Source organism: Clarias gariepinus, chromosome 3 (assembly GCF_024256425.1).
Source record: "Clarias gariepinus isolate MV-2021 ecotype Netherlands chromosome 3, CGAR_prim_01v2, whole genome shotgun sequence".
In the NCBI taxonomy this organism is placed as follows: Eukaryota; Metazoa; Chordata; class Actinopteri; order Siluriformes; family Clariidae; genus Clarias; species Clarias gariepinus.
The window spans coordinates 21,330,808-21,350,385 of NC_071102.1; the positions used below are offsets into that span (position 1 = coordinate 21,330,808).

Genomic DNA, 19,578 nt, shown 5'->3' on the forward strand with positions numbered 1-19,578 from the left:
AATAACGTGAGCTAACACTCAGATTCAAAGAGCGGTTATGAAAGATCTGTTTTTTTTTTTTATGTCGTTATAAAGGTTATGTGAGTTCGAAATCTCCACACATCAGCTTTTTTGTTGATTCAAGCATATTTCGTTTTCGTTTAGGAAAACTTTTTGGGAAAATTTGAGTAAATCAGTACCTGTGATAGAAGGCTGCTCCAGTCAGCACGATTGAGTATTCATTTGTCCATTTGGAGGTGTAGCCCCAGATTTTCTTCACTGGATCCCAGAAATGACTCCTGGGTGGATACCCGACTATTCTCTCAGGGAAACTCCGCCACACATGAAAGGCAAAGTTGATCTGAAAAGAATCAATGCAGTTGCTTTAACTACACCTGGTCAGGTCAAAAGTATTCGGACACTAGAGCGTTTGGCAGAAGCTTTTATCCAGAGCGATAAAATGCTCAAAAGTTTCCGTCATTGGATAGATCCTTACCCTGAGTTACTAGGTTACTAACTATGTACCATCAGTCAAACACCGTTGTGAAGAAACAAGAAAGGACTGAAAAAAAAACAGGTCATTGTGTAAAGATTAAAGATTGCCAGAGAAGTAACATTTTTATACTTTTGCTTCTTTTGTACTTCTTTTTTCTAAAAAGAAAGGAATCAAGATTTGCATGTTGGAGTTTAAACTTGTAGAGTTTCTGCTTTAATTAAAAAAAAAATTAAAACAAAAAAAATTACGTGAATTGTAGCTTATAAACAAGGTCCCGGCATTTTTACAGGCTGAATTTTTTTTAAAAATAATCTAACAATTAAATGTATTAGGATTATTAATATAATTAATTCTTGATGCTCTGAAATCTGGATCCCATGGACATCCAGATGAGGCTGGGTTTCCTGTTGAGTCCCCAAGGTTTCTTCCTACTGCTGTCTCAGGGAGTTTTACCCTCGGCACGGTCACCCGCGGCTCGCTCATCAGGGACCATCTGATCATTCTGATTCATACATATTTTCATTATTTTTTTGGGATTATGTAAAGCTTCTTTGCGACAATAACCATTGTTAAACGCGCTATACAAATAAAATTGAATTGAAGTAAAATTGAATGGACATCACCACATGCTGAATGTTCTCCCTTGAGACACTTTCCCCCAGGGCTTTACTGCAGCTGGCTCCAGTTGCTTCTTGTTTGTGGGCCTTTCAGACTTCAGTTTGTTTTCAGGAAGTGAAAATCATGCTCAATCAGGTTGAGATCAGGTGACTAACTCTGCCCTGTAAGAAGATTCCCTTTCTCAGCATTGCATTGAGTCTTTGCGTACTGTGACGCGTTCTCCTATACATTTTGCAGCATGTGACTGAATCGGAGCAGAATGTAGGAGAACTATCAGGAGTCACATCATCAATGACCACCAGTGACCCGAGTCCCAGTGATAGCCATAAATACCCATGCCATAACACTGCCTCCAGCATATGACAGATGATGTGGTCTGTCTTGAAACATGAGCCCTTCCTTTTTTCCCTTCCATGTACTTCTGGTACTCTGTAATCTGGGTTTCATCAGTACAAGGAATCCTGTTCCAGGCTTTTAAAAAAAATGTTTTCCAGCAAAGTCTAATCTGGCCTTTCTGCTCTTGACAGTTATCCGTGGTGTACAGCTTGAGGAGGTAAATCTCTCCGTATTTAAATTCTCAAAAGTGCCTCTTGATTGTAGACTTTGCCACTGTTACTCCTACTTCCGTCCGTGACTTGGCTGGATGTTGAGAAGGGGTTTTTCTTCGCCAACTAGACTTTAATTATCTTCCCTGCCTTCGGGTCTTACAGAGCTCCCCAGCGAATTCCTTCTTTTTAAGAATATATAAAATTAACTTTGGCAACTCTCAAAGTTTCTGGTATTTCTCTTAGAGGTCTGTTGAAGTTTTTTCTTTTATTTTTTTAAGCCTAATGATTGCTTTCTTCACTTGCATCAATTCCAAACTAGGAATCAACTCCGAACTACTTTCTAAACTGTGCTGTAAATACATTAATAATTTTAAAAAAATTTTTTTTTTTTTAGCATTTTGCATTGATTATAGCCATAAAGATCATACCACATTATTTAATGCCTAAAGTCAGGATGTTCAAAGTTCAGACTTATTCATGCAAATGTTAAACCAAGACTTTCAAAAATAACCATCACAATTCTTGGATTTATTATAAAAGGGAAAGTCTAACCTCACTAGTCAGTAGCACTGAGTCTTCATCAAGGCTGAGCACCGCTTCAGTCTCAATCGCGACATGTGGCAGGAACCGGCTGCTCGTCTGTAAGAAGAAGAGAGTAAGTCATGGAGTGAGCCTTGGAAAATGTGTGTTTGTTCTTTGCATATGGCCGCAGCTTGACTGTACCGTCGTGTGGAGGCACTTACTTTCCTTCTGCCATCTGTGACGACGAGGGGCACTGGCATGGGCGGCCACTTGCTCCGGTGAGGGGGCGGCTTCTCGCTGTTCCACAAGATGATAATCTGTAAAGGGCCAGAGTGGAGTAGAATACGGTATGTAAAGCTCAACAGAGAAGAAAATTATGTTTTCTGGAAACAGCTGGTGTACCTGTGAGCAATATTTCGACTTGGACACCACCTGCAGGAGCTTCATAATTGGCTGAGACTGGGAAACCAGCGGAGATGTGGCATGGATGACGGCAGTGAATTCCTGGCCAGGCATGACTCCTGCATTAATGGAAGATATGGAGGACTGAGACTGCTACAGAAAATTTCGACTTTGGTCACGATTCGTTTTGTGAATTCTTCTTCAGGTTTGATTCAATTTGTGCCATTTCTGTGCACTTGATCAGAAAATTTATTGTGAAAAAAAAAGCACTAGGTGTGTGTTGTAAAAGGAGCAACTTGCCTCGCCGTTCTTAATACTTACCCAGATTCAGATAGTAGAAAGGGTAATGGGCCAGGTGGATTGAGTATTCGGGCAACACCAGCAGACCTCCAGGCAGAGAATTCCACATGAACTTGTTCCTTGAGATGTGGGCATACACTCTGTCCTTGATGATCTAACAGACGGCAACAGTGAATCAATTTACTGTTTATTTACCTCCTGAAATGGACAGTCTCATTATATCATCCCTAATCATCTGTTTACTACTTGCTTTTTCAAAACTACATTCCCAATTTCTCCAGCAGAGGGCACTGCGGGCTCTTTTCATTTACATTAAAAACCAACATTGTGCTTGGCAATTAACCTGAAGGCACAGCACTAAGTGGGTGCTAATGATGCGGAGCGTCTTCATCCCCGTTTTAATTTCCCCTGACAGGCCCTGTCGGATCGTCTCTGCCTGAAACCTACATACAAGAACCGCCTTACGCTCACCTCTAAAGTGGTGAGAACAATCTTGTCCACTGAGGAGAAGTAGGCCTCCCAAAGCATCTGGGTGCGCTGTCTCAGAGCCAGCACCCGGTCGATGCCCACTGCCCGCACGGTAGACGGCACCTTATGGAACAGAGACAGGGATTTTATCTAGGGGACACGCTAAGTGAAAGGCTGTTCAGTCGTCCACTAGCATGTAAGGGTTGATCGCGCTTAACAGTTGTTAGCGTGCAGTATACCTGAAGCAGCAACCTCTCGTCTCCCTCGATAACTGCCTGGTTCCACTGGATGACATCAGAGAAGGGCAACTCCCAACCGTTGCTGAGCAACACTGGGATACAGGCCGCCTGGGGATGGGGAGACAGGAAAGAAGAATTCATTGAGGTTGACCAAAATTTTGCTAAACAAAGTAGGTTAAGAAATGTAGCCTCCATATAAAAAAAAAAAATCCTATTAAGGACAGAATTCTTGTTCAGCTGGATCAGGTTGAAAGGTTATCCCAAAGTATGTCTCAACCCCCATATCAGTTCTCCCAAAGAAGCGGCACTAAGAGCACCTGACGTTTTGTGGACCCTGGGCTGCTAATTAAACAGTATCCTTCCCTTTGATCAGCAGTGGGAGGATGAGCCATGGATTATTAAATTCACTCTGCTATTCCTTTTTTCCTCTTGTTTATCAAAGATGCTGTACTTTTCATTCCCAGAAATGTTGTGTTCAAAGTTTGCTTTTTATCTCGCAGCATGTGTTTTGTTCTGTTGTTAATTATTTGAGAGAAATCTTAGGAGAGTATAACTTTAAGAACATGCAGAGATCAAACGTCCCATCATCAGCCCCATCTGGTGTAGTGATTTCCAGCCTTTATACTAAGGAGGTTTTCTTTGGTGCTATTCTTGGACAACAACAAAAAATAATAATTTCTGTTTACATCTTCAGTCTAGATCTTGCCTGTGTGTTTCTACTTGGAGAAGGTGGCTTTAGAGGTGGAGGAAAGATGCTGCTCCTGGCCGAGAGTCAGGCATGTGTGCACATTGTGTTAGGTTTGGAACCTAAGGTTGATTGCGTCAGAGATACTGTATTAGCGCGTCAGTCTGGATGGAGTGCGTGTTTTTGTGCGTTTGGAGGGTGGGATGTTGGGTCAGTGGACGTCCTAGAACTTTCCGCTTACAAATCCACTGATAATTGCCAGTTCTTTAGTGCTTTATGTGGCTTTGGCTGGCGCTAAAGAAAAGACGCTCTAAAGAGGAGTGAATGGAAAAGCGATCGTGCAAGAAGAACTTGTACCAACGGAATGAGAAAACGTGGGATCGTGAAGAGGAGTTACTGTGAGGGTAAGGCTGCCAAACTCACCCGTTTTTTTGTGGATTTGTCCATTCAGCACTCCTCAGCGGCGCTGCGGGTGCCCTAATGTGAGCTTCCGGCCCTTTCACACAATGCCAGTAAGCCTATAAATATATGCGCTGCAGTTTCCCACCCAATGCCTTGTGATGCTCTGCTTTACCAGGAAACCCCTGGACCATTCCTCGCTGTTTGGAGTTTCCAGCCACAAGGTGGATGTGTCACTTTATTTATTTATTTATTTATTTATTTATTTTTGTGTTGTGGATCTGCTGAACCATTGCCGACCATCGACATCAGGTCCGACCGGTTGAAGTAAAACCCAGCTAAAGCTGTCGTACCTGCAAAGACTCGAGGAAACGGAAGGATCCCAAGCGCCGCCCACGAGGAACCAGGCAGAAGGTGGAGTTGTGGAGCAGCTCCTGATAGTCGAACCTACACAAGAGACAAACACAGGGCAAGCATGAGCACAAGCAGGAACATCCTAAACACTGCAGAAAGAAAGCTTTGTAGTTCATTAGCACTGCTCTGGCACGGCTCGAACCACAGCCTCACTGAGAGGCGTTCTGATCTGGCCACCGTCCCTGCCTCAAGCTGTTGTCCCTGGCAACCTTTTAGCCATTTGTAAGAGTACGCTGAAGGAACCGAATCCAGCTCCTTTGTGCAGTTGCCACCATCAAGTGATTAGTGGGACAGAAATGGGGAGAGAAGTCACTGTTGACCCAGATTGAGCTAATGAGCGTGGATGACAAGGATTGGGCAAGTGATCCGGTTTGATTAAAAATGAAATTCTTCCAGTTTGTCGCAGCTGTCAACAGAAAATCTGCTGGAAGGTGAAAGAAGAGAAACAAATGATGTGAACCACAATCAGCACACGGAGGCATCTTTACTAGAAATCAGAAAACTTAGCCTAGACATGCGCTTTGGAGGGAACGCAGAAGACCAAACTGCTTCCTTTAGCAAATGCCCACTAAAATGGCTCAGACTTTACAGCAAAAAATCTTCTCTGTGCACCTGAGAGCTGGGATTAATATTATCATCAGGTTTCTATGAGAGAGGGAGTGCTTGACTACAAGGGCAACAATTAGCCTATCAAACCCAAACTCACAATTAGCTGCTTTGGAGAACACTGACCTTCTCAGTGTCCTGTAGAAACAGAAATGACACCACCTTCTTACCATAGATTTGTATGCGTTAGCATACACAAATCTTCCTTTCACCGATAGCTGGCTCGGACTGTAAGAACCCTGGTTTTGTTTTCGCACCAGGCCGACCCTGTGTGGGCAGCAGGCTTTGCTCTTGAAAGGACCCAGTGTTCCTCTGCAGGCCGGCAGGGTACGGCGACCGTGGCTCGCCTCCAGTGCCACTCCAGCAGGAGAGCAAACACTCTGCCATAAAAGCACCTCTATCTCTGTTCACTCGCATACATGTTTATTTACCGCTGCAGCGGGAGAGCAAACGCCCCCGTCATCCATCTTAGCTCCCCTTCTGGCTCTCTGTCTAAGCCCGGCAAGTGGCCAAAGCCGAAGCACCAGGTTGACTCAACATGTGTCTGAATTCGAGTGTGTAATACAATTTATTTAGCCTCTCCTAATGCTGTTTGTATTGATATGAACCTGGAATTACGCATTAAATGTGTTTTAATGCTACATAGTATCCCTGAGCTGTCAAGCTGTCTAGCCAAAAGAAATCACTATAATTTATTTATTTATTTTTTTTTTATATTATGACAATAACAATGAAACGGGAACATTATAATTTGCAAAAGTATTACAGATTAAAAATTTGAATAAGGTGTATAAGTATTTACTCCCTTGCTTCAAAAGCCATATATAAGTTCTTAAAAAAAAAAAAAGCCTAAACTCTTAACTCTCGCACTCCTTTTCCGCCCATAATGATCTAGACTGTTACTAAAAATGTTGGTACATGTGGCTTATCTCATTTTCAAGTGAAGATTTTGGTCTATAACAGACATGGGATTTACTTTAGCAGAGGAATAGAGGCTGGAATAAAGAATAAAATTTCTCCTTGCTTTATACACCTCTGGACAGAGCAGTGCCTAGTGCTTCAGGGCAGCAGGGTGACCTTAGAAGGTCTACCAGCCCAGAACTGCAGGCTTTACGCAGCTCGGGTCAACGGGAATCCTAAAGATATGAAAAAGTCATCGTTTTCACACTTGTTTGTTTATTTGTTAAAATATGTCTATGCACTTTGTTAATGCATCCATATATTATTATATTACTGTTATTATATAGATTTTATTCCAGTGCTAGGTCATTCAGTCACAAATTAGGCTATTGTAATTCCTAACTTGCACATAGCATGTAACAAAAAAAATCGAAGCTTAAATTCTAAGCTTTCTACTGTAAGGATATTTTGGGGGCTCAAAAGTCTGATGCTTAAAAATGATGTAAAATATAGTAGAAGTGTGCGCGATGAAAATGTGGTCATATGAGGGCTGGTGACAGAAGCGGTTATAGTATCAAGTTTCTGTAGGGTGGAGGAGCATCGTTTATATAAAATATTAATCTGCACTATTTCACATATAAGCTGATGTTCTCTTCATTTGCTCATCTCTATAAGGGTTGAACGATTATAGATCAGATAGTAATTATTGCTGAAAATAGGAATTGCAACAAGCGTTAATATCCACTGGGGCAGGAAAGACGCTACCCCAGGAGGCAGGACCGTTATTGCCAAGCTGTGCTGCGTAAAACTCTCTGTTTTAGGACATTAAAATCTAATTAAATGTAATACATTTCCAACCAAAATGCCGCTGGTAAGCACCATTTGTGCACCAGGATGGTTTCTTAAGAGAATGCTAGTAGAAAAATCTCTTTCTTTTAAAGTGGCTGAATTTATTTAAAGCTAATTTCAAGTGTTTTGTGTGGTTCTATCGAAATTTTGTTTGTAATTTTTATGTAGTTAGGCTGAAAATTTGTCCTGAAACCTTTTAACCCGAGTTAATGAAATTCCATCAAGGTCTGTAGAACGAATGCACATCTAAAAGAGCTAAAGACTATCTGATAGACTGTATGCTGAATGCCTTTTTTGAGAGCTCCTATCTGACTACTCTATCCATCCATCTAGGAACATCTGTAGTCCAATTAGGGATCATGGAGGCCAATGTTGACCACTGTATTTATTCCTGTTTGTACGACCTTGGATCAACATTGATACATGCATTCCCAAACTACAGGCCATGCCAATTATCTTAACCTGCATGCTTTTGGACTGTGGGAGGATAAAATACTTGGAGGAAACCCACCAAGCATTGGGAGAGCATTGGGAGTATATATATTGACTGTTTTACCCTCAAGTTTACATCCCTCTGTTTAAGCAATGAGCTCTGCTGCTTGTGCAGATAGATGTTTAGGAAGTGGCTCTGATTTCAATATACCATGTGCAGTAACCACGGCATACCCTACACAATTTTGGCCTGTTTGTTTGTCCTGAATGCTGATCCATCTACAAACACTTCCATTTTTGCATTTTGCAAAAGAATACTTGTAAATCGGGTCTTGGGCTACAAATATCTAACAGATTAGAAATGCTGGCGATGGTTTGTACATCCTTGATTTAAACATATGATATTTTCTAGTCATTCCTCTAGGCAGAATCAAGCAATTCATTAACATTGCAACGTGGTGACTGTGAAGAACTGATGCTACCAATATAGTACCACTACGTAAGTACTGCAGTAACCTGTAATGGGGAAAATCTCATACAGAAGCTCACATGAGTTTTTGGGTTAGTAGCCTCACACTTGTCTTTTAATGCTGAGTTGTTGAAGTTAATTCATGTATTGTTATGTGTTGTGTTTTAGTATCTAAGTGGATGGAAAAGAGGATTCATCAGAGCCGCAGTTGAGTACCAATCAACCTGTTTTTAACACCACCACAACTATGTGGGTGGTTTTGAGATCTTTTCTTAGCTTTTATGCACCACATGTTACACTTGGTTTGTTCTATGTGTCTGAACTCAACGTCTATGTTTGAATATAAATTAGGTACGACCCACTTTTCCCTCCCCCCTCTCTCTATCTCTCTCTCTCTTGCTCTCTCGCTTACTCTTGCTGTGTGTGTTTTTTTAATGAAGCCATTTACACAGAAGTGACGGAACAAACAAATGATGTAATTGTCCCTTTTGTTTTCTACTCGCTATTAAACCGGCTTCTTGCTCTCGCGTTTACAGAGGCTGAGTGTTGAAGTGGGCCAGCTTGTCTTTCCACGGAGTAAATGCATGCATATATAGCACACTACTGCTGTTACGGGACACAAGGGGACATGGAGCGTGTCTCCAGTCTGTAATGTTGGGGCACGACCCACAGCCGCACTGCATACCGAGCAGCTCAGTGGTGTGTTTATGATTTATGCTTGTGTGTGGGGTGTGTGTGTGTGTCAAGGTCAGTGTCTAAATAGTTGCTTTGTACTGTATATCTCAGAGATTTGCTTTACAATGAATTAGGGCTGCATGATTCGATCAAAAAAATTGTCAATTATTTTTGACACACGTTTAAAACAGCAAATAATGTCACAAACAAATCATTATGAGTTGGTTTGCCAATATACATTACTGGCCAAAAGTTGAGAATGACACAAATATCAAATTTTCACCATCAATCCTGCATCATGCCAACAGTAAAGCATCCTGAGACCATTCATGTGTGTGGGGTTGCTTCTCAGCCGAGGGAGTGGGCTCACTCACAATTGTGCCTTAGAACACAGCCATGAATAAAGAATGGTACAAAAACATTCCCTCAGAACAACTTCTCCCAAACATCCAAGAGCAGTTTGGTGATAAACAATGCCTTGTACAGAATGATGGAGCTCCTCGCCATAAGTGATAACTAAGTGGCTCGTAAAACAAAACAAAAAATTTTGGTGTCCGTGGCCAGGAAACTCGCCAGACCTTAATGCTATTGAGAACTTGCAGTCGATCCTCAAGAGGTGGGTGGACAAACAAAAACCCACAAAAATTCCAAGCATTGATTATGTAAGAATGGGCTGCACAATCAGTCAGGATGTGGCCCTGAAGATGATTGACAGCACCCCAGGGCGAATTGCAGAGGGTGGTGAAAAAGAAGGGTCAACACTAGAAATATTGACTTTACTTAATGTAATTGTCAATAAAAGCCTTTCCATCCCTCCCTCCATCCCTCCTGGAACCTCTGTAGTCCATTAGGGACCGTGGAGGCCAATGGTCACCATTGTATTTATTCCCATTTTTGAATGACCATGTTAGGACCTTTGGTCAACATTCACACTCGGGCAATTTGGGAACTCCAATTAGCCTAACCTGCAGGTCTTTGGATTGTGGGAGGAAACCAGAGAATCCAGCAAGCACGGGGAGAACATGCAAACTCCATGCTCACAGACCTGACGCAGGAATCGAACCCAGGGCCTGGAGGTGCAAGGCGACAGTGCTAACCACTAAGCCAGCGTGCCGCGTCTCTACAATGAGAGAGATGGCTAACAGTAGATATTGCATTAAACAGTGCTATCAGTGACTTAAGTGTTAATATTTCTGTAAATTGGTCAAGCTCTCGCATTCGGACAGCTGTCAATAAAAGAATTACTCGGAGACTAAACTCTGGTCTCTGCGGCTGCCCCAGGGCAGGAAAGAAAAAAAAAGAATGATGTGGATAATCAACATCCAGCCATTCAGGACAAGCAAGGTCAGTCATATTACCTGTCAAATTAGAAATATCTCCCTGCTGCATTGGCATTCTAGGGGTGTAGTTTTGGTATGTGACGACAAGAACATTTTAACACAGCACACGGTAAAGTCCATATATATTTGGACATCTAAAAATGTTAATGTTCTTTCAGCTGTCTGTGACCGTATATTAGAGAGGAAATGACATCATGAATATGATGTCAATTTGGACAAGCTAAAAATCATACATTTTATTCTTGGTTGCAAACCCTCTGCATGCAATGACTAATGCCTAAAGTCTGAAACCCGTGGGATCTCCATACACTGGGCCATCTCCTTCCCTGGTGATGCTCTGCCAGACTTCAGTCTATACTTCACTTTTTAGTTTCCGTTTGTTCTTGGCGTGTTTTCGCTTCAGCAAAGTGAAATGCAGCTCAGCTGGATTCAGGTCAGGGAGTTGACTTGTGCTGTTAGAAAAAATTCTATTCCTTTGCCTTATAAAAGTCTTGGCTTGCTTTTATACTATGCTGCCCATCTGCACTGAGGAACAATGAGTTCTGAGTAACAGTACTGGGAAACAATGAGGAAGTCCAATGAGTTTTACAGTATATGGACTTCTCTATACACTTCCCGAGTCATCTTGCTGAGGGTGTCGATAGTCATTGATAGCAGGCTTTGAATCATGAGCAGTTCCTTCCCTTCTCCATGCTTTTCTTTTCCCATCATTCTGGTACTAGTAGATGTTGGTCTCTCCTGTCCCCATCCATAATCTGGTCTTCCTGATTGTAAGGTTTACTATATTTAGTTTACATCTTCTGATAAACCCTTTTTATTTACTCTAGCTAATTCTTTTCTTGATCGTTGACTTTGGAGCACATACAGAACCAGTCAAAAGTTTGGACACACCATGTCCTTAAAGTTTTTATTTTTATTTTTATGACTTTCAACATTGTACATTAATACTAAAGATATCCAGAGTATGATAGAACATGTATGGAATTATGTAGACAACAAAAAAAAAGGGTTAAACAACCCAGAATATGTTTCATATTTTAGATTGTCCAAAGTAGTTACAGTACATTTAACTTGGATGCCAGCTTGGCACACTCATGGCGTTGTCTTATCAGACTCTTGAGGTAGTCACCTAAAATGGTTTTCAGTCCACGGGTGAGTCTTATCAAGAGTTTATTTGTGACATTTCTTGATCCCTATTAGCGCTACTACAACTACTGTACAGATCCATATTATGGGTAAGTAAAGAGAAAAAAAAACAGTCCAACATTTAATTTAAGAAATGAAGGTCAGTTAATAAAAAAAAATCTCAAGATCTTTGACTGTGCCCCCAAGTGCACTCGCCAAAACCATCGAGCGATATGACTAAACTGGCTCTCATGAGGACTGTCCCAGGAATGGGTGACCAAGAGCTGACTCTGCTGCAGTGTATAAGTTTAATAGACTGACCAGCTTCGGAAACCACTGGTTTACAGCCCCTCAGATTAGAGCCCACACAAATGTTTCTCGGAGTTCAAACGGCAGACATATTTCTGTTTCATCCACTGTTCAGAGGAGACTGCGTGAGTCAGGCCTTCATGGTCGAACTGCGGCAAATAAAACATTACTTCGGAAGAACAACAAGCAGAAGAGCTTTGAAACCGAAGGGCCAAGAAACAGAAGGAACGAACATTTGATCAGTGGAAAAACCATCCTTCGGTCTGATGAGTCCAAATTTAAGGTTTTTGGTTTTAACCACTTTGTGTTTGTTGGAGTTTGAAGGGGTGAATGGAAGGTTCCTGAATGTGTGGTTCCTACTGAAGCATGGAGGAGAAGGCGTGATGGTGTGGGAGTGCGCCACTGGTGACGCTATTGGACACTTAGTCAGAATTGAGGGCAGACTTGACCAGCATGGCTGCCACATCATGTCATCCCATCTGGTTTACACGTAGTGAGACCATCATTTGGGACATCGACTTTCAATAATCGAAAATGTAAAACATGTTCTGTGTTATTTAACATGTTTTTGTTGACGACATAAATAATACAGTTATTTAAAGTCTTCAGCATTGATGTACTGTAGAGTGTTGAAAACAATAAAGATAAAAGAAAAAAAAAACCACAATAAGAAGGTGTGTCCAAACTTTTGACTGGTAGTGTAGATCTACCTTCTGTAGTGGTCTCGATCTGGCCGACTCTTGCCAAGGTCTATTTCTATTCCCTGGGGAAAGAATTCTCCTGTTATGTACCCGACATGTTTTCCAGGCCTTTTGATGTTGCTGAGTTTACTGGTGTGTGTTTATTCTCTTTAAGATGGTGGATAAATCGACTATTTGGTCTAATATTTTTGCTTTTGTTCCGTTTTGATTGAGTTCTTTAAAGTTAAGAACAATGTATATGTATACATATGAAATTTCTGGACTTGAAATCAGCTCTGGATCTTTTATGTGTAAATGTAATACAGTAATGTGTATCTGGGCACGGACCAGCCAAGCAGCAAATTTTTTCCAATTAAACTATACAAAACTTCATTTAGCCCTAATTGATGCAGTGAGTAGTTTCTTATTTCTTTAACCTCTAAGTAGATGTGACACGTAGTCATAGAAAAAGTTTGTTTTTTAGAAGGGTCAAATTATTGGTCTGGATCAATCAAAGAAAATCAGGGAATGAGGAGTGCAGAAATTACTGTAATTGGGTTAAGAACTGTCAAACTCATCATCAAACTCAAAACCTGGAAAGACAGAGCTGAACCATCAACCACGCAAGAAAAGTATAGTCGAGGAAAAAAAGCTTAATTAAATGTTGGGTGAATTAAATGAATAAATAAAAAAATCGACACCAGAAATCACAGCTATGTTTAACAGGGCAAGTGAGAGCGAGCATGCACTCGCATCGACTCTCCCGCCATCAATGCGATATAGCGGCCAAAATGTAACGCAAGACTGGGCAGAAATAAACGTTATGATGTTGCATAAGAGTTTTTGAAAGCATGCCACGCCAGATCTGCATCGCAATCAAGACTATTCCAGTGAAATATTAGTATCTGGCCAGACGGTGTATTTTGAGTTTTACATTAATTAAATTTTATATATATATATATATATATATATATATATATATATATATATATATATATATATGCTTTAAATAAGGAAAGTGGTATAAAAAATATGGTATATTGTGGAAAAATGGGAAAACAACATTTAGTCAGTGTTATACTGCTTTGTTTTATTTATATTCATTAATTAGTTTATAATTAACTAACTTTCCGAATTCTATGATCTATATTTTGGTTATAATGAAAAGGCAAAAAGTTTTATTTTTTAAGTCTGTGCATTATGCTCTTTATGTCAAATTTTAGAAATTGATGGCAGTAATCTGGTCTGTCTGTGTATGTGCTTGCATGTGTGTGTGTGTGCTTGCATGTGTGTGTGTGTGTGTGTGTGTGTCCTGGCATACATGGACATGTTTACTCCATCGTAGCACAAAGATGCCTTACAGTCTTCTTTCCGATTGCTGGCGACTCCTTGGGGAAGGGCTTGTCAACATTTAAAAAGGAATATGCAGGAAATCCTATCTGGATCGAAACGAGCGGATTTTTTCCGTTGCCAGTAACAGATGAACTGTTCCTCCAGTCTGTTCCCTCTCGACTTCCTCTCTCTTTTTCTCCTGTTCTGTCTGGCTTGGCTTTTTTTTTTTTTGGTGTGTTTTCCCAATAAGACCCTGCATTATTTAGGCATAAATAAATTATAGCTTCCCTCTGTATCACTGAGAGGTCTGAGGAGTGTTCTCTGGAGGCAGCTGCTCGTCTCTCTCTCTTTCTCTCGCTCTCTTTGTAACATCACTGCCCGGCATTTTCTGACTGCTCAGCTGTTGCCAGTGCCTGGAGAGCTGCCATGTGGAAGTGTGAGAGTAAGAGAGCGTGCGTGTAAGAGTGAGCCAAGTGAGGGAGTACCTGTTTGGGAATGCAGGGGCGGAAGAAAGCGGATAAGAGAATGGATAAGAGAATCCTAATCGGGCACGCGATGTGTGTGTGTGTGTGTGTTTAGGTTTAGGTGATGGAAGCTGGAACTGGAAAACTGCTCCCCGGTTACGACACTGCGGTAGATATGATGGGACGGCTGTTATACATTTGATATAGTGCATTACTGTGTGTGTGTGTGTGTGTGTGTGTGTGTGTGCGTGTGAAAGCAATATTACAGGGTGCATTTTCTCAGCAGCGTTTTATAATGAATCTCCCGAATGCAGCAGCCTGCCAACCTCTCTGTTTCTCAATGATTTCATTATCATTGATGCTCCTGCCAGACAGACTCCAGTAGCTATCTCACACACGCAGCTGGGCCAGACCCATCTCTAATGACAGACAGCCACCAGTTGTGCGCTGATCCTTCTTTCATCCATATCGGAAGCGCAAAGGTCATCGGTCAGACTGTCTCACATTGGTTGGTGCTTGTGAGGGATCAGAGTTTTTTTTTTATCTCTACGCTGGTACATACTGGAGCTCTGGAACAACAACAACACAAGACTCTTGAGTTAAAAATATTCCGTGCTTAGAGCTACACTTCAAAAGCCCCCGATCCCGCTCGTAACTCAGAGTGTGTGAGCAAGTCGATGATTCGTCAGTGATGCACAGATATAAAAATACTGAACATGCTTAACATCTAGAACCCCATAAATCATGTAATATATTTAAGGCAACATTTTATATTTGTGGTCTATATGTTATTTTATATTCGTCCATATTGACCTACTGATCTCATTGGCTAGTCTTTTTTTTTTTCTTTCTTTCTTTTTATTACCTGCTACAGCAACAAGCCTAAAATAAAGATTAATGCAACACAAATTCAGTGCATTAAACTTAAAATAAATAAATAAATAAAATGTTCACTTCCAACCTGGCAAGGGCACGGATTTAACAAAGCATGTCCTTTGGACGCCCTCATAAGTGTCTTTATGCCATTAAAATTGATCTGCACGAGTTGGGGAAAGGTCACTATGGTAAACGAGATTTATTTCGTCACTGCAGACGTCCCTGAAAACATGCTCTATGCAGAGATTATTATATAAACGAATGGCATCTCGAGGCGGGAATCGCATGAATCAGCGGGCAGTTTTTGCAGTTTTCTTTAACTGACATGTTGAAGTGTTTGAGGTTTTTGCTTGCCAGTGTTTGTACGCTTCATTAAACTGCGCTGTAAGACTCTTGTGGAGACTCACTGCTGTGGAAAATTTGTGTATAAACTTCCAAATGAGTATGTGGAGGGGCTGATGGCGTGAAATTATCGTGGAAAAAAAGATTAATACAGTAATAGTAATATAGTGTGACTCGAAAAAGGATCACCAGAATGAAAGAGAATATTATTATTATTATTATTATAATTATTATGATTATAACCGAGCAGAATTACCATTCATGTTACCACCCATAACCTTATTTAATAATTTACTGTTTATATACTGTATATGTATATTATGCTGAGGTGTTTTGGAAGCCCTGGTGTCTCTGATGGCAGCCTTCAGCTCTTCCGCATTGGTGGGTCTAGTGTCTCATATCCTCCTCTTCACAATACTCCATAGCTTGTCTATGTGGTTTCGGTCGGGCGCGTTTGTTGGTCCATCAAGCGCAGGGATACCACGGTTCTTAAACCAGGTATTGGTACTTTTGGCAGTGTGGGCCGGTGCCGAGTCCTGCAGGAAAATGAAATCAGGTCTCCATAAAGCTGTTCAGCAGAGGGAAGCATGAAGTGCTTTAAAACTTCCTGTTTCCTTCCTGCGCTGACACTGGACCTGATAAAACACAGTGGATCGACACCAGCAGATGACGCGGCCCCCCAAACCACCACTGACTGCAAACTTTACACTGGACCTCAAACAACTTTTTTCCTGGAGGCTCTGGGAACTTGGTTTCCAAATGGAATGCAAAATTTACTTTCATCTGAAAAGAGAACTTTGGCCCACTGAGCAACTGTCCAGTCCTTTTGTTCTTAGTCCAGGTAAGACGTCTCTGACGTTGTCTATGGTTTAAGAGTGGCTTGACACGGGTAATGTGACAGTGGTAGCCTGTGTCCTGGATACAGTATGTCTGTGTATGGTGGCTCTTGAAGCACTGACTCCAGCTGCAGTCCACTCTTTGTGAATCTCCCCCAAATTCTTGAATGGGCTTCGTTTCATAACCCTTTCCTTCTTCTACCACATTTTTTCCTTCCATTCAACTTCCATTCCATAAATGTGCTTGGATATGACACTCTGTAAACAGCCGGCCTACTGGATCAGACTAACGCCATGAGTCTCCAATTTCAAACGTTTTCACAATATTCAAATTTTTTAAGATACTGAATTTTGGGTTTCATTAGCTGTAAGCTGTAATCATCAAAATTAACACTTAATAAACACTTGAATATATCAGTACATGTGTAATGAATCTATATAATGAGTTTCACTTCTTGAATTGAATTACAGAAATAAATCAAGTTTTCATAAATAAAATTTGAGATGCACTTGTATGTATATATACTGGATATATAATACACATATGTGTAAACAGTCAATTATTATATCAGGTTATAATGCCCAATATATGTGCCCTTGTCGTGACAAAACATCTGCAAACCCAGACCTCTGTAGGTGTGCTGTAGTATCTGGCACCAAGACTTTCGCAGCAGATCCTTTAAGTCCTCCGTTTTGTTGGGTGAAGCCTTGTGGATCAGACTTGTTTGTCCAGAGCGTTCCCATACAGATGCTCAATCAGATTAAGATCTGGGGAAGCCAGAGGCCAAATCAATATTTTTTTGTCTTCCACAAACCATTCCTGATAATTTATTACACTGGATCAGAGTGCAGTAGACCTTTTGAAAGAGGCCACTGCAATTACTAGGTCTTAAAGTAACATCCACATGAATGGCAGGACCCAAGGTTTCCCAGCAGAACGTTCCCAGAAGCATTGCATCGTGCCACTCCCTCTCCCACCCTGCCTTTTTTTCCATAGTGCATCCAGGTGACATCTCTTTCCCCAGGTACAGTAAGCGATGCACACATGCAACCGGCCATCAATATGATGTAAAAGAAAATGTGATTTACCAGACCAGGCCACCTTCTTTCTCCGCTCCATGGTCCAGTTCTGATGCTCACATTGACCATAGGAGATCTTTTAGCTCTGGACCTGGAACGGCATGAGCACGCTGACTGTTCTGTGGCTACGCAGCAAGATGCAAAGCACTCGGTTTAGACATTTCTTGTCACAGCCAGCATTAACTTTTTTCATCTTTTCTGTAGGATTGGAGCAGACGGGCTTGGCTTCACTCGACATGCACATCTGTACGCCTTGGATATGAATACCTATAACCCTGTTGCTGTGGTTTAGAAGATCATTACAGTTAAAGTCGGCCAGATCCTTATAATTACCTAGTTTTTTTTTCTGCTCGCGACAGTGACGCCTCCCATGATAACGAGAGAATCAATGCTCTTCCCTGTTCCTGCTTGATTTTTACCGTTATGGCTGACGTTGTGTATACTGCGTACCTAAAACGTATTCTAATTGCTTGTATTCGGGCTTCTGGTAGACACTGAGCTACAGTTTGTTCCTGAGTACCTGGTCTGTGTAATAAGAATAAAGTTCTATCTATTTGCCTAATAACACTAATGAATACGTTACTTATAAAACTGCACTGTATAATCAGTGAACTTTCTTTTTACTAAGCTGCGCCAATACTACTAGCGTAATGGGGGAGTTTTTTTTTTCTTGGCAGGCAACGTGATTGACGCATGATTGAGGCAAGTGGAGAAGTTTTTTGTCCTCACTGGCTGAATGTTGGTCATTTTGGTTTTCCTCCAATTTTTATTTTCTGCGCAGATCTTTCTTTTATTGATATTTGGTGGCAGAATGTGAGGAGATCTTGCCAAATACAGCGAAAACCAAACATGTGCTAATCTAAAAACCACTGACTGCAACGAAAGAGAAACATACTGGCCATATTTTCACTTGGAAGAGTTGATCGCTCGTTTTGTTAGGTTCTTCAAAACTCCAGTGCGTCTCGTTATACTGAATGCATCCATCCATCCATCCATCCATCAATCCATCCAGGAACCTTTGTAGTCCAACTCCGGACCGCGGAGGCCAATGGTGACCAGTGTATTTGTTCCTATTTTTACAAAAGACGGCATGCACAATCTACAGGCAATTTGGCAACGCCACTTAATCGCCTAATCTGCATGTCTTTATTTTATTGTTGGAAACCGGAGTACCCGGAGAAAACCCACCAAGCACAGGGAGAACATGCAAACTCCATGCACACAGACCCCGAAGTGGGAGTCGGACCCCGACCCTGGAGGTGCTACAAGGCGACACTTTTAACCGCTAAGCCACGGAGCCGCCGCTATTGTACTGAATGCGTCTCGTTAACTGCTTTTCATCCAACATGTCAATCATGTCCTAGTTCTAAGAAGATGTTATATAAAGAACGGAGTGTGTCGGTATTTACAGAAATATTCCACTAATATTTGTGCTGTTAAATGTTTAAGTAGAAGACTAGACTCGGTGACTCCAAAGCCTCCTGATTGTTTATAAATGTCCTAACACTGATTTCAGGTCAGTGATTTCAACCTGCGGCGAATGAAACCGAGGGTAAAGTAACAGGTAGGTTAGATTGAATACGCGCAATATGTAACGACTCGATGCGTCTGTATAGAATGCACCTCTCACCCTGAACCACGAAGATAAAAGTGAGAAGGAGAGAAGGCGAGAGAGAGATGAGAATGACATCAAGGGTGTGAGAAAGTAAGTCGAGGGGAAAAAAAAAAAAGTCATATTGTTACTGTAAATAGATTTCATCTGTGACACGAATGCAATCTCTCTCTCTCTCTCTCTCTCTCTCTCACGCTGTCCTTCTTTTCTTCTTTTCCTTCTGTGAAATCTTTACTATTAGGGCTGCAAAGTCAGAATGTCGCTGATAAAGCTTGAAAGTGTGTTGCACGCACACACACACTCTCTCACTTTCTAATCTGATTAAACGTCCAAGTTTCTTTCTTTCGTGCCTTTTTTCCTTTTTTTTAATCCGTCCATATGCGAGTTACAGCGCTGTTGCATTGCACAACAAGCTTCTCTTATTTTCGTCTACCTGTCCATCCATTCATGTCTTAGACACCTGCACACAAACACACACTCGTACACACTGTCTCCTTTAGCGTGTGTGTGTGTGTGTGTGTTTGTGTGTCTGGTTTATGAGTCACTTGATGGTGATGTGTCACCCTGAGCGGTCCCATTAG

General features: G+C 41.4%; 1 protein-coding gene across 1 annotated transcript in view; it reads right to left on the reverse strand.

Moving 5' to 3' along the window:
* The window catches only part of LOC128519636 (exostosin-1c), a 64,507-nt gene that overhangs the window by 675 nt on the left and 44,254 nt on the right, over window positions 1–19,578 (reverse strand). The window contains exons 3-10 of the mRNA XM_053493430.1: window positions 5,010–5,103; window positions 3,573–3,680; window positions 3,337–3,456; window positions 2,887–3,019; window positions 2,566–2,684; window positions 2,385–2,480; window positions 2,194–2,280; window positions 180–340 (exon numbers count right to left, since the gene is read on the reverse strand). Coding sequence (XP_053349405.1) covers window positions 180–340; window positions 2,194–2,280; window positions 2,385–2,480; window positions 2,566–2,684; window positions 2,887–3,019; window positions 3,337–3,456; window positions 3,573–3,680; window positions 5,010–5,103 — 918 coding nt within the window. The remainder of the gene's footprint in view (window positions 1–179; window positions 341–2,193; window positions 2,281–2,384; window positions 2,481–2,565; window positions 2,685–2,886; window positions 3,020–3,336; window positions 3,457–3,572; window positions 3,681–5,009; window positions 5,104–19,578) is intronic.